Source organism: Canis lupus, chromosome 18 (genome assembly GCF_048164855.1).
Source record: "Canis lupus baileyi chromosome 18, mCanLup2.hap1, whole genome shotgun sequence".
NCBI classification, from domain to species: domain Eukaryota; kingdom Metazoa; phylum Chordata; class Mammalia; order Carnivora; family Canidae; genus Canis; species Canis lupus.
In genome coordinates, this window is record NC_132855.1 from 9331854 (window position 1) to 9347172 (window position 15319).

At 39.6% G+C, this 15319-nt stretch overlaps 1 protein-coding gene across 8 annotated transcripts in view; it reads left to right on the forward strand.

Moving 5' to 3' along the window:
• DOCK4 (dedicator of cytokinesis 4) overlaps window positions 1-15319 on the forward strand; it is a 410872-nt gene that overhangs the window by 316655 nt on the left and 78898 nt on the right. For all 8 annotated transcript variants that reach the window (XM_072783430.1, XM_072783431.1, XM_072783435.1 and 5 more), the window contains exon 27: window positions 10467-10561. In XM_072783430.1, the coding sequence (XP_072639531.1) occupies window positions 10467-10561 (95 nt within the window). The remainder of the gene's footprint in view (window positions 1-10466; window positions 10562-15319) is intronic.

Sequence of the window (15319 nt, forward strand, 5' to 3'; positions counted from 1 at the left end):
GACAGTAGGAACAGTTGTGCTGCAACGTTTGTATGACCAGAAGCCTTCACAGCACCTCAGGGAAAGACTTGTATATTTGTTTAATATAGATCACTCACAGAAATCACTTATCTTTGATTTTTAACTGCCAGGAAGATGTTGTATGACCTCAGAAGAATCTTTCACTTACCTTGGAGCAGTTGACGAGCTGAATCACAAAACAAAGAACAGGTTTGGGCAGATATAATTGCTCTAGCAGAAAGTCAGTTGGCATATACCCATGCCTAAAAATACATTTTTCATGTTTACTTTCAATCTTGAGTTTAGAATTAAAAACAGATAAAAGGCCTTAGAAGATGCTCACTCTACATACAGAAATTCATGTGGTTAAAAAGGAAGATAATTATACAGTCATTAACTTTCTTCAGAAGTTAAATATGTAAAACAGTTAAGGAATTATTAGGTTTTGAGGTGTTTTTTTTAAGATTTTATTTATTCATGAGAGAAATAGAGAGGTAGAGACATAGAGGGAGAAGCAGGCTACCTGCGAGGAGCCTGACGGGGGGACTCGATCCCAGGACCCCAGGATCACGACCTACACCAAAGGCAGACGCTCAATCACTGAGCCACCCAGGTGCCCCAGGAACTATTAGGTTTTACATAAGAAGACTATGACTTCATATTTCAAAATTTCATATAGGAAAAGCTACTTATTTTTACAGAGCCTGGGAATAAAAAAAAATGCAGAGAAACATACACTGAAAATCATAATTAATTTAATCCAGGTATTGAATTTTATGCCTTATTATTCACATTAATAATAACAAAGTAAATGGGGGATCCCTGGGTGGCGCAGCGGTTTGGCGCCTGCCTTTGGCCCAGGGCGTGATCCTGGAGACCCGGGATCGAATCCCACATCAGGCTCCCAGTGCATGGAGCCTGCTTCTCCCTCTGCCTGTGTCTCTGCCTCTCTCTCTCTCTCTCTGTGACTATCATAAATAAATTAAAAAAATAATAAAAAATAAATAAATAAATAACAAAGTAAATGGAAGTAAGTAATGAATAAAGTGTTTTATGTGGCCTTTCCTCATTTCAGTCAGCCACACACCTTTTCACAATTTCCCACTTCAAAATTAACTGGGCCTTCAGGCCAGGAAAGTTATTGAATGCTATTAATAATCTATCCTTTAAGCAATATCGATTGAGAAATTCAGGCAAGTACTGGTTTTATTATGCAGCCAGGTACAAATTGTCCAGTCCTTGTAGGGGGAGAAATCAGACAGATAGTAGGCATTAACCCCACAAGTGGGGGTTAACTCCCAGGGTGAGCACATGGTGCTTTGGAGCATCTGCGAATTGCTGCCAACCCAAATTCATAATATGAGGAAAAGTTTCCAAGGGTGATCTCAGCTGAGAGCTAAGAGATAGGAGAGTAGGAGTGTAGCGGACCTGCCTTTGGCTAGGATATTCAGATCACTCAACTAAAATGACAAAGAATATACTAACAAAGCATACTCTCTGCACCACTTTTATTAATAGCTATTCAAAATCTGGAATGTTTTAGTTTATTTGTGTGAATCCCAGCCCCTAGTCACTAGATTATAAGCTCCTTGGTGTGTGAAGCATTGCTGTATCCTCAGATCCCGGAACATGCTTACCACATTGTAGGCACTCAAGAAACATTTGTTCATTGTTTGGTAGAATATAGAGTATGAGGAACAGAGTTTTAAGACACAAGGCTTAGAGAGTGTCTGTGAACTTTATTTTGACGACATTTGGAAGCTGGAGGATTTTAAGAAAAAAGGGAGAGCCATTTGAGTTTAGAAAAACCTGTCTGGTTGCACCTTTGAAAATAAATTAACTGAGGTCAAACAGGAGGCAGAAGCCTGTAAAGGATCTGATGCACTAGTATGAGCTAGAGATGACCATGCCCTGAAAGTGAGGTGATCATATTGGTAGTTCGAGGGACATTTAGGAAGTTGAACTGGCAGGTCCTGGTGATAGAATTTATAACAGAAGTGAAGGAGAGAAGAGTTGAAGATGACTCCCAGACTCTTTGACAACTGGCCAGATGTTGGTGCCACTCCCTGCATGGGGAACCCAGGAGGTGTGGGTGTACAGGTTTGGGAACGAACATAAATCCAGTTTCAGCTAGAGTTTGGTCACCTGAGGGACATCAAAATGGAGATGTCTTAATAGATAGGGTCTGAAGTTCAGGGGAGAAAACTGGGCTGCAGATGCAGATTTGGGAATTGTCAGCCAATAAATAGTAATCGACATCATGAGAGTAAATGTGAACATCCAAGGAGAGTGTAGAATATGCAATTGAAGGAATCTAAATAGAATCCTAAGCACTGGGGCACCGGGGTGGCTCAGTGGTTGAGTGTCTGCCTCGACTCAGGTCATGATCCCTGGGTCCTGGGATCAAGTCCCGCATCGGGCTCCCCATGGGGAGCCTGCTTCTCCCTCTGCCTGTGTCTCTGCCTCCCTTTCTTTGTCTCTCATGAATAAATAAATAAAATCTTAAGAAAAAAACATCTTAAGCACTAAGAAGGAAGAAATGTTGAACACTGCTTGCTACTGCAAGGAAGTGAACTAAGATCCTAAAAGCGTCCTTTAATATTGTTGATGAACTAGATGAGCAATTTCAGTGCAGAGGACAGAAGCCAAGCTGTCATGAACTGGGGGATGAAAAAGGGAAAAAGAGATAGTAGATGTAAACCGTGTTTCAAGGAAAGGAGGATAAGGTGTTTACGGAAGGAGAACTTTGGTATCATGGGAGTATTTATGATGAAGGAGACTGAAGCGTGTTTAAATGTTGCTGATCAGAGCTAGTAGATTATAAGGTGAAGGTGAGGTGTAAGGAAGAAGCCCTCAGGGTAGTGAGACTCCCTGAGACGGCCGCGGGGAGGCTGGAGGTGGGGACAGAAGTAGCCCTGACTTCGAGGAAGAATGGAAGGGGGGGTAACTGAGGTGAAGGCAAGCTAAAGGTCACTTATTTTACTAAAGGCTAATTATCTGGTTTTAATCTGTATTTTTAAAGTTCAGAGATCACCTTTTAAGAGATCAATTTTTCTTTTTTTTTAAGATTTATTTATTTATTCATGAGAAACACAGAGAGAGAGGCAGAGATGCAAGCAGAGGGAGAAGCAGGCTCAGATCACCCCCCCGAGCAGAAGGGAGACGTTCAACTGCTGAGCCACCCAAGGCATCCCAGACAATTTTTCTTGTTCTCATTTTTCCTCAAAGCCAAACACCCCCTATTTATACTGCTAAAACCTATATTACAAGATCTTTCAAAGATAGTAACCCTGGCCCCAGTCCTTTAGGCAAAGTTCTTATTATCATGTGTTTTTTAGAAATTAGAATCTTTTGACACTTCAGAAAGATAATATGGTGCACATAGCAAGTATGATGTAGCCCCTCCAGTAGGATTTGGGACAGCCGCTATAATCAAACATCTTAATATTTCTGCAGTCAAAAAATATTCAGTCTAAGTGGGATTAAATAAAAACGATATAGCTCAGGTCAGGTTTTGCTGCCAAATGGATTATAAAACCCAAATTTTTAGGCTACTTTGGGATTTTGCTCTTGTGGGGAAGGACCCCTTACAGCAAATGAGAACCCCTTATAGCAAATGCCTAATGCATGCAAGGTACTGTTCTCAAAGGCTGATTCGTAGTAACTCATTTAATCCTGAAAAGAACCCCCAAAGGTAGGCACTATTATGATTTAATTACAAGTGTCAATTATTTGATTCAGCAGACATCTATTGAGCACCTTGGCTAGACATTAAGGATATCAAGACTAACAAAACAATCTCTGTCAATGCTTTGATGTTATTAAGAGCATCTCAATCATTAAATTATAAATGAGCGTGACGTATATAAACACGGCGATGCCCGCTGACAGTTATGGGCTATCTCCTTACCCCCACTCCCACTGCCATGAGCCAGATGCAGTGCTTAAACACTTTTTCCTCATTTTACTCCTGCTAATCTCACCCAAACTCCTTTCACCCCCGCAAGGAAGTAATTGAGAGGACCTAGAATTCTATTAACATCTGAGCTCTTTGCTTAGGCAGCTAAACTCAGCTTTTTTGTAAACTTTAATGAAATTTGTTAAACCAAAATCTTTGCTATCAAATTGCATGAAATTTCATTTGTCAACTCTGTATAAAGTAATAAGGTCATGAAATGGGGGATAAAAAGCCAAATTAATGGAAGGAGAGTTATTTGGGGTTTTTGTGACTATCTTCAGGTTAGAAATGGAATGTATAATATATAAGGGAACTATACATAAGGAAAGGTACAGCTTACTAAAGTGCTATTTAATGGAAAATCATAACTGATACTGGGATTAGACATTAAAAATCCCATTTAACCTACTGCTTAAAAGTGATTAAGTATACGTCCCCCTCCCCTCCACACACGTGTATTCTAATTTCCAGAGGTAGCTACTGTTAATACATAAGGTTGTGTCCTCATAGACTGTATTTTATGATATGTACACACCATATGTATTTTTAATGGAATCCTACTTTTCATATTAGTTGCACTTTTTCACACAATAATATGTCCTGAATATTGTAGAGCTCACTGTATCATTTATTCTTCTGAATTTCACTATGTGGATGCTGATAATTTAAGCATTCCCCTCTTGCTGAGCAACAGGACGATTCTGATTTTTGCCAATAGAAAGGACACTGCAGGGGACATCATGATGCCCCTGTCTCTGTGGACTTCTGCCCTTAGAGCTGTAGAATGAATTCCTGGAAGTCAAACTAATTGGGTCATGGGATATGTGCATTTTAAATCTTCATTGATACTGACAAATTTTATGTTGAGATATTCAAATTAATATTTTTGATGTTCTTTAGCCCTAGCATCACTGCTTTTTTCTTTCTTCTTATCAATTCAAAGAAAGATGTGGCCTTGCATTTCACAGTGGTTTTCTAAATGAAAGCAAATTTTGGAAGTGTGTAGTTCTCGTAACTACTAAGATTATTAGTGTTTTGTCTCCATTGCTGCTAGAAGAATTAGGACATCTCCAGGGTTATTGTTGGAGTGACTTCTGGCATTTTGAACCATATTGCCATTTCTCCTCCTGGGTCCTCAGGTGCTCTGTGTGATGAGTGGTGTGAGTCACGATGTCAGCAGAACTGTGTAGGAGCAAGGACCCGAGGGCTGGTGCTCTGCATTGTGTAGCCCTTTCCTTCTGTAGAGCATGGCATTATTTTAGAAATGAACAAAAGCAAAGACTAGCAAGTAATTAGAGTTGTTTTTTTTCCTCCTTCTGTAGCCAGTAATGTTTTATTATACACCCACCTTCTGCTGAGGGCTAAAGTTTTGCCCATATCCATGGGACTTCTCGTACATGGAGAGCAGTGAGTCTCCTGTTCTTTGTTGATTATGACTTTTCATAAAGAACTGTGGGGATCCTGCTTGAAGTATGACATTGTACATGTTCTGGAAGTTAAGTATAGCACTAGGGTAACCTCTCATTGTCTCCCATATGCTGGCTCACTAGCTTTGAAAAATCATGTCTGATCAAGTCACAATCCAGCTTTAAACCCCTGAGGACAAGATCCAGTCCCTGCCAGGTCATCCCTGTCCTCAGTCTACCTTCTGTCCTCATTACCTTCCACTCTCCTCCAAACCCCTTTCACAACAGCCACTTAAAATTACTAGTCCCAACCAAGCATACAGTTTTTAATTCTTCTGAATAATTTTTTTGTCTCCCTGAAATGCCCATTCTACCACTACTCCTTGAATTGCTTAATTTCACCCCTGTTAATCCCTCCTTGATTTCAGCTCCTGCTATAAAATCCAGCTCAAGGATCACTTTACTTATGAAGTGTTCACAGAATACGGTGCCCCACCCCCACCCCACCCCCACCCTCTGTGACAGCACCCAACAATGCCTTGTACTGTTGTTTCCTTGGATCCTTGATGACTGCTCTGTGAGAGGAGGGACCATGTCTTTTGTGTCCTAAGCACAGAGCCCAGAACGGTGTTTCTGTTGAATGAAACAACCCTCTTAATAAATATCTGCATACCTCACAAACCATCTTTTTTTGTACAATCATCTCAACTTATAGTCTTCATTTTATTATTAAAAAATAGTTCTATAGCTCTTGAAGACTAAAGACCGCTTGGAAGTTATTTTTGCATAATGTGCTTAAACATTCAACTTTAAGGATATGAATTTCAACATGATAATGATTATTAACACCCTTTAATTGAATTCAAACCCCATACAAAGGGTGTTACACATTTGAAATTTGTGGCAAGTTTTTAAAATAATATTTGACATAAGTCATAGGTGAAGGAAATATGTTCCTAGAAGGCTCTGTCCTTATTCGTTGCTTTTGAAGTAAGGAGACCGGGCCTTGGTCCATCTGCTCACATCATGATGCTTTATTTTCCTGAGTTCTTACCTCATGTTTTATCATCTCAGAATTCTTCCTCCCGTGTCTCACTAGTTTTGTTTTATGAACTTCATTTCTGTCTTGTGCTTTTCTGGTACCACAGTATTGTGTGTAAACACAAAACAATTTTTTTGTTCAATATAGTCAGGAAATGAACGTAAAACATAAATTTAATTCTCTCACTCGTCTTCTTAAAATCCCTCACTGCCTTATGTTGCCCTCAGGATAAATTGCTGCATTCCCTACTGTGAAGCAGGACTGAGATTTGTTTACCTTTTATTTCTCTTTCATCCCCATTTCTTGTCACTCCATGGTGCAGTCCTTGCAACCCTGTGTTGTCTCTTGCCTTTAAGGCTTGCTGGTACCCTTCCCTCTGTGTGGAATACCTGGTCCTCAGACTTATCCTTTTTTGTAGTGCATGTATAGTTCTGTGTGGTTTTTAGAGTAACATTCATCTCTCCCACCAAACTATAAGCTCCATGAGGGCAAGCATCATATTTAACTTAACTGTGCTATGGCGTGTCACAGGCACTCCATAAATACTCTTGCATGAATAAATTAAAGAATGTATCTTACCCACTAGGTGTCCCCAGCGTCGAACACAGTGCCTGGTACGTAACAGAGCGCTCAGTATTTATGAATGAATAAATGTCACTGATGATTTGTAAAATTAAAAAAAAATTGTTCTTGCTTTCTTTTCTGTTTGAGTATGGGACTTTTTATCGTTTTGGTTTTCACGTGAACTTTCTTACTTGGACCTCTTGCACTGCAAAAGTGCTTCTGTAAAGTGCCATCTCCCTGTTCCTTTTTCTATTTTGAACCCTGATTGGAATAAAACCAGCAATGCAGTTACCATGTTATGCTATTTGAAGTAAACAAACAAAAAAAGAAACTGCTCCCAGGCTACCAATTTTAAAATAGTGGCATATGAAACACTTATTTCTTGCTATCCAAACTGGAATATTATTATAGCGATGTTCTTTTTTTAAATTATGGGAAAGATCTGTTAGTTATGGCTGTGTGTACAAAATAATTTGATACATATGTGCAAAAGCACACATTCAGTGAAATGATCAGAACTGACAAGTACTTGGGGCAGACAAGGAAACCGCATTGGATTTGGGGAGGACAGGCAGGGAGATGTTGAAGTACCCAGCATTCTAGTGCTTTAAAATATAGAACTGAACTTGAAATGAAACCTGTTGTATGGCAGCTGACAGTAAATCCTTGCTGAACTAAATCACGTGTGAGTGCCACAGTAGAAAGTGTTTATATTACCATCTGATGAAACATCAGTCTACAGCTGAGAAATAAGAAAAATTTTTGTCTAGTATATGAATAGATCAGTGATCATATTAACTTTTTAAAATCCCCTCTAATTACCAGGGACCTGAAAACCCTGGATGAGAGTTCTGTTCCAAAGAGGTTAAGTTACCAAGGCCTTTGAGCTAGTTCATTGCAGGATTAAAATTTAGACTTTCTGATTTTCAGTGTAATGTTTTTTTTCACTTTCATTGTAAGATTGCCACAATGTGTTGGGTTCTATAAAGGTAGATGAGCTTGTGCGGATATCCTAGAAAGCTATTTAAGACGCTAAAAGATTTTCTTAGGGGAAGTAAAGATTTAAGTCAATACATGATCAGTGGTCATTGGGACATGTCACACGATGCCATACCTTTTATTTTGTGAGGTAAGTGGGAATAAGAAAAAAAGATGGCACAGAAACAGATTGTCTGTCCCCAGCTCCTACACCTGGACTATTGTACCCTTTGTCCCCAGCACTACAAAAGAACAACCAAAATTGCTTGCCCAGAAGGCAGATTGTCCTGCCTCCTGTCACCAGTTCTTCAGCCCATTTTTTTCTCTGTGCGATGGGCATCACTCTCTCCTACTCTCCCCCACCCCCCGCCACCGTACACATACCCCATCGCTAAGGGGGCTACCTCCAATTTCCAATTCTCAAAAAGTTTTGAGGGGAAAGGATGAAGTTTCAATATTTTAGAAATTAAAATATTCCTAAGCAAGTGTAGACTATGAGAAGTGGCTCCCCACTTCATGACTTTTTTTTTTTATAACATCTCTCTAAGCAAGTCAAACCAGATAGAAAACTGAAATAGGATATAATTCTTTGAAAGGTAAATGCAAACATCCATTTTTGCAGGGATTATATATATTCATATACATTCATTGAAGAACTTTTTGGAATAAGTTTGAGAAATGTATTACATCAGAGAGGGAGACAAACTCTAAGAGTTCTGAATCATAGGAAACAAACTGAGGGTCACTGGAGGGGTGGTGGCGGGGGACAGGGTAACCAGGTGATGGGCATTAAGGAGGGCACGGGCTGTAATGAGCACTGGGCGTTATAGAAGACTGGTGCATCACTGACCTCCATCTCTGAAATCAATAGTACATTATATGTTAATTAATTGAATTTAAATAAAAAGAAAAAAAGAAATGCATTCAAAAGGGTTTCTCACAGTCTTAGCATGCTAATAACCTACTTTCCCTGAGAGAGGACTAGAATGTGAAGTGTTTTTACCAAATTATCTGACCTGCAGTAGAATGCATTTGGGAAATTGTTTCTCTTGTGATTCTGCCTACAGGAGAAGGATCTGTCTGTCTGGCCATTTAAAGGCAAATGACCTAGCGGTCATATTCCCACATGGCACATACTACCTATCAACGAATGCGTGTTGATGCCGAAGAAGCTAAAATAATTTCATGTCAAAATATTTATGGGCTTGATCAAATCTGTTACAGAATGTTAAAAAACCACACACACACACACACACACACAGCTACCACATGTTTCTTATGTTTTCAGATTCTATCTTCTGATGATATGAATGATAACCATAATCTTATGTTCAAGCAGCTTACATGTTTAACACAATGTGTTGTTAGGGTTCGTAAATAAAACTCGTGTGTGTGTGTGTGTGTGTGTGTGTGTGTGTTTTAAATTTAGCAACATCATACTGTTGCCTTCAACCAGATTGGTAGAGAGCTGTATTTTCCTAGCATTGCTTAAGGTTACCAACATTATCTTTAAGTTTTCTAGGTAATAAATCTAAAGAAAAGCTAGACTGAAGCCACTCTCCTTCTGATTGGGCATGCTTTATGTCATTCAGTCCATGGAGTATGTTGTCTCCTTGAGTCCCCTTCAAGTGCAATATGCTGCAGTGTTTGGGGCCCTGTCACTTGCTTGCAGTGTTTTAAGAAGAGGTATTTCTGTGTCTGACAGTAGCTTCTTGTCAAGAGTGTCTCCAGGTGATCAGTTTAAAGATAACATCTCAGTAAATACCACTGCCCTCTGGCATGGCATCTTGGTGAAGAATTCCTTGATACCGGCACAGCTACTAAGCATTCATCACTGGGCTCAGCGTAGCACACGTCCTGTTTGAGTGTGTTCTGCTTGGCACACTCAACCTATAAACCTGCATGCATACCATTAATACTGCATCTTCAGAATGCCCTAGAAGAAACATGGGTGTCTGCTTAAAATGCTTTTTAATGAACGTAACTTTCTAAATTTTGACACCTGCTTAAAGGGAAGGACTGCTGATGGGGTTTGCTCGATATGAAAAGTTCTGATGTTGAGGACACTGTAATAAAAAAAAGAGAATATATTTGCCTGCTAATCTTCTACTACCAGTAGAAGATTTATGAAATCTTCTTTATTTATGAAATCAAAATGTTTATGAAATCAAAATGTTTAGCGCTTGTGAACGGAAATGTTCACATTTATTTATGAAATCAAAGTGTTTAGCGCTTGTGAACAGAAATGAAATGTCACCTGCACTGTGTACAAGAAAGAAAAGGAAAAGAGAACATTTGGGAAGGGTAGCAAGCCAGTTGGGGGTGGAGAATGGTAAGAGTGAGGAAGAGGGATGATTCCTGCTCCTGGTGAACCCTGAAAACTTGGCTTTCTTCTCTGTTGTTGCTTTGGAAATGGTAACGACAGTGCTGTGTGTGTGTGTGTGTGTGTGTGTGTGTGTGTGTGTGTGTTGACAGTTACAACAACTCAGTAAACTGGTCTCTTTCCTCCCTACCCAAGGATTTCCTGCTGCAGATATTTACTGTGTTCCGAATATTGATACGCCCAGAGATGTTTCCAAAGGACTGGACTGTTATGCGCTTGGTGGCTAACAAGTAAGACGTTTAAGTTGATGATAATTGCAGCTCATTGTATGGAGGAGAGGAGGTATAAGACGATTTTTTTAGTGTGATCTCAAGTTTGGAAACTTCAAATCCTGGGGTTCTTTTTCTTTATCTCTGAATTAACTTCTCTCACTTAGAAAAACTATATTTGTTTTAAACAGATGATACATGTTAATGTAATATTTCAAAAATCAAACAATGTAACAAGAGTGTATATTGAAAAATCCCCCTCCCACCTACTGTGTCTATCCCTTACCCCCAGCCTGTAGTAACCACTTTTATTAGTTTCTTGCATGACCTTCCAGCATTCTCTTAATGCAGAGCCTGACAGATGGCATAATATATACACTATTTAGCACATTGCTCTTTCACTTAACAATCCTGGCAGTCTTTCCACATTAATACATAGAAAGTCCCTCGTTCATTTCTGTTTCTCTTTTTTCTTTTTGAGTCATAAAATGTTCTATTGTATCGATGTACCATCATTTCTTTAACTAGCCCTGTTGCTGGACCCTTGAGTCATTTCTAATCTTTCTCAATTCAGTTCAACTCAACAGAGTACATTACACATCTACCATGTGCTCAGCCCTGGGAATAAGATATTACCCCTGAGTTGGATACATGAAGATTGAAGTTCCTTTTTTACAGCCAAGTGATATGGCCAGTAGAGAGCTGAAAATAATGCCCTCAGCAAAATTCAGAACTAGAGAAGACATTTGGGGAGATACTGACATAATGTTGAAGCTCTGGAAGTTGGTAAAATTAGCTTGTATTAGGCATATCCAGCAAAAAAATAAAAGCTCTAAAAGCTCTGAAATCAGTACTTGAGAAATAGGAGCCAGGAAAGGAGATTGGGGGGGGCAGCTACAATGGCAGGAGCCTTCCCAGAGTGGACAGTGTCATAGCTGTATCTGCTCTCCCGCTTCCTGTCTGTGTCATCTCAAGGTACAAAATGAAGGTAAAGTTCTTCAGGAAACTGGCTGGTGTTTACTTCCACACTTATAATTCACTCTGTTTCATAAGCATTCTTTCCTTCAAGTCTCCATTTGTCTGCCTCTCCTTCCTCCTCTTGTCCAGCCCCGAACACCCTCATATTCAGGATAAAGGTTGAATTCTCCAGGTATCTATCCATAGACCAAAGACACCATCTGTCCTCCCCAGATGCCAGAGATGATGGTGGTAAGAGCCACAGGCATATAGGGTTGGATTTTGATAAGATATGCCTAATATGGCTTCTGCTGCAGTATACATTTATAGATGTGGAGGTGTTAAAACGATGTGTTAAAAACTTGTGAAGTAACAAATAGTATAATATGGCATATTATGTTTTACATAAGTACAGAAGCAGCTTTTCCATGTTCAAGACTAATTGAAACTCCTGAAATAGCTCTCTTTAGAATTTAGCATATTTAGTTTGATATCTGTGAGCAGAATCAAATATCTTTTCATCTGGATGTCCAGATGCCACAGATTTAAGTGGGAGCTTTTGGTCATGAATCTGGCCTTGTTACCAAAGATCTACTAACATTTTGGGTACCTGCGGAGGGCTATGAAGTGGTCTAGGGAGCCAGGCAGGAAGAGGTCCAGGCTGCTGACATCACCATCATGCAACATTATCATTTGGTCATTATGCCTGCCCTGTGTGCAGAAGGATATTTTGACTTGAATTAGAATACTCAATGGCAAAAATTCAAACCAGAAATAAATGTGACATTTTGTTCCTTATGCACACTGGCTCTACTTGAGCTTCCTGAAAACCATGACCACAATGTGGCTTTTTTATATTAAAACACCTTCTCTCTCAATCTAAAAATCTCTACTCCGTTTATGAAGACTTCATGGTCACACAAATGGGTAACAGAAGTATAGATCCTGCTTTTGAGTAAACACACGATGCTTGAGATTTTTATCTACAGTGTTAACCAAACAGGAGCGTGAGTTAAAGATGAGCTCTGTGTAAAACATTTAAACAGAAGATATTCCCAAAGCAAATCCAAGCAAAAAAGCCATCAGCCTTTGCTAAATGCAGTAACATCATACTGTTGCCACTCACGTTGGTGCTGATAAGAAATAGTTACTGTTTTTCCAGGGGTAATGGCAAGTCCGACCTAATTTGTAGAGAGGACTCCAAGTCTGGTAGAAAACGCTGGCCAAGTTGGAACAGACACTGCTTTCTGCTGTCCTGCTTCCCTCTTTTCTCCCCATTTAACCACCCTAGCCATTTCCCATTTATATTATGAAACCATATAAGATATTTCTTGCCTTGTGAATGTAATATATTCCAGAAATAAGCCTTCAACTATTTCTGCTCTATACATAAAAAAAAATTAGCCACTATAATATTGGTAGAAAAGTAATTTTCTGAAAGATGTTAAAGGTATTTGAAATACATTAAAGAGCAGGGGCACCTGGTTAGCTCAATTGGTTGAGCATCTGACTCTTGACTTTGGCTCAGGTCATGGTCTACAGGGTCATGACTTCAAGCCCTGTGTCAACTCTGTGCTCAGCACAGTCTGCTTGGGATTCTCTCTCTCCCTCTACTCACACTTGTGTGCATACTCACTCTCTCTTTCAAATAAATGAATAAAATACTTTTTTTTTCATTTTTTTAACCCTTTATTTTTTATTTTTTTAAATAATAAATTTATTTTGTATTGGTGTTCAACTTACCAACATACAGAATAACACCCAGTGCTCATCCCGTCAAGTGCCCCCCTCAGTGCCTGTCACCCATTCACCCCCACCCCCTGCCCTGCTCCCCTTCCATCACCCCTAGTTTGTTTCCCAGAGTTAGGAGTCTTTATGTTCTGTCTCCCTTTCTGATATTTCCCACACATTTATTCTCCCTTCCCTTATATTCCCTTTCACTACTATTTATATTCCCCAAATGAATGAGAACATACAATGTTTGTCCTTCTCTGATTGACTTACTTCTCTCAGCTTCATCCATGTTGAAGCAAATGGTGGGTATTTGTCGTTTCTAATGGCTGAGTAATATTCCATTGTATACATAGACCACATCTTCTTGATCCACTCATCTTTCAATGCACCGAGGCTCCTTCCACAGTTTGGCTATTGTGGACATTGCTGCTATAAACATCGGGGTGCAGGTGTCCCGGCGTTTCATTGCATCTCTATCTTTGGGGTAAATCCCCAACAGTGCAATTGCTGGGTCGTAGGGCAGGTCTATTTTTAACTCTTTGAGGAACCTCCACACAGTTTTCCAGAGTGGCTGCACCAGTTCACATTCCCACCAACAGTGTAAGAGGGTTCCCTTTTCTCCACATCCTCTCCAACATCTGTGGTTTCCTGCCTTGTTAATTTTCCCCATTCTCACTGGTGTGAGGTGGTATCTCATTGTGGTTTTGATTTGTATTTCCCTGATGGCAAGTGATGCAGAGCATTTTCTCATGTGCATGTTGGCCATGTCTATGTCTTCCTCTGTGAGATTTCTCTTCATGTCTTTTGCCCATTTCATGATTGGATTGTTTGTTTCTTTGCTGTTGAGTTTAATAAGTTCTTTATAAATCTTGGAAACTAGCCCTTTATCTGATACGTCATTTGCAAATATCTTCTCCCATTCTGTAGGTTGTCTTTTAGTTTTGTTGACTGTATCCTTTGCTGTGCAAAAGCTTCTTACTTGATGAAGTCCCAATAGTTCATTTTTGCTTTTGTTTCTTTTGCCTTCGTGGATGAATCTTGCAAGAAGTTACTGTGGCTGAGTTCAAAAAGGGTGTTGCCTGTGTTCTCCTCTAGGATTTTGATGGACTCTTGTCTCACATTTAGATCTTTCATCCATTTTGAGTTTATCTTTGTGTATGGTGGAAGAGAGTGGTCTAGTTTCATTCTTCTGCATGTGGATGTCCAATTTTCCCAGCACCATTTATTGAAGAGACTGTCTTTCTTCCAGTGGATAGTCTTTCCTCCTTTATCGAATATTAGTTGCCCATAAAGTTCAGGGTCCACTTCTGGGTTCTCTATTCTGTTCCATTGATCTATGTGTCTATTTTTGTGCCAGTACCACACTGTCTTGATGACCACAGCTTTGTAGTACAACCTGAAATCTGGCATTGTGATGCCCCCAGATATGGTTTTCTTTTTTAAAATTCCCCTGGCTATTCAGGGTCTTTTCTGATTCCACACAAATCTTAAAATAATTTGCTCTAACTCTCTGAAGAAAGTCCATGGTATTTTGATAGGGATTGCATTAAACATGTACATTTCCCTGGGTAACATTGACATTTTCACAATATTAATTCTGCCAATCGCTGAGCATGGAATATTTTTCCATCTCTTTGTGTCTTCCTCAATTTCTTTCAGAAGCATTCTATAGTTTTGAGGGTATAGATCTTTTACCTCTTTGGTTAGGGTTATTCCTAGGTATCTTATGCTTTTGGGTGCAATTGCAAATGGGATTGACTCCTTAATTTCTCTTTCTTCAGTCTCATTGTTAGTGTATAGAAATGCCATTGATTTCTGGGCATTGATTTTGTATCCTGCCATGCTACCAAATTGCTGTATGAGTTCTAGCAATCTTGGGGTGGAGGCTTTTGGGTTTTCTATGTAGAGTATCATGTCATCGGCGAAGAGGGAGAGTTTGACTTCTTCTTTGCCAATTTGAATGCCTTTTATTTCTTTTTGTTGTCTGATTGCTGAGGCTAGGACTTCCAGTACTATGTTGAATAGTAGTGGTGAAAGTGGACATCCCTGTCTTGTTCCTGATCTTAGGGGAAAGGCTCCCAGTGCTTC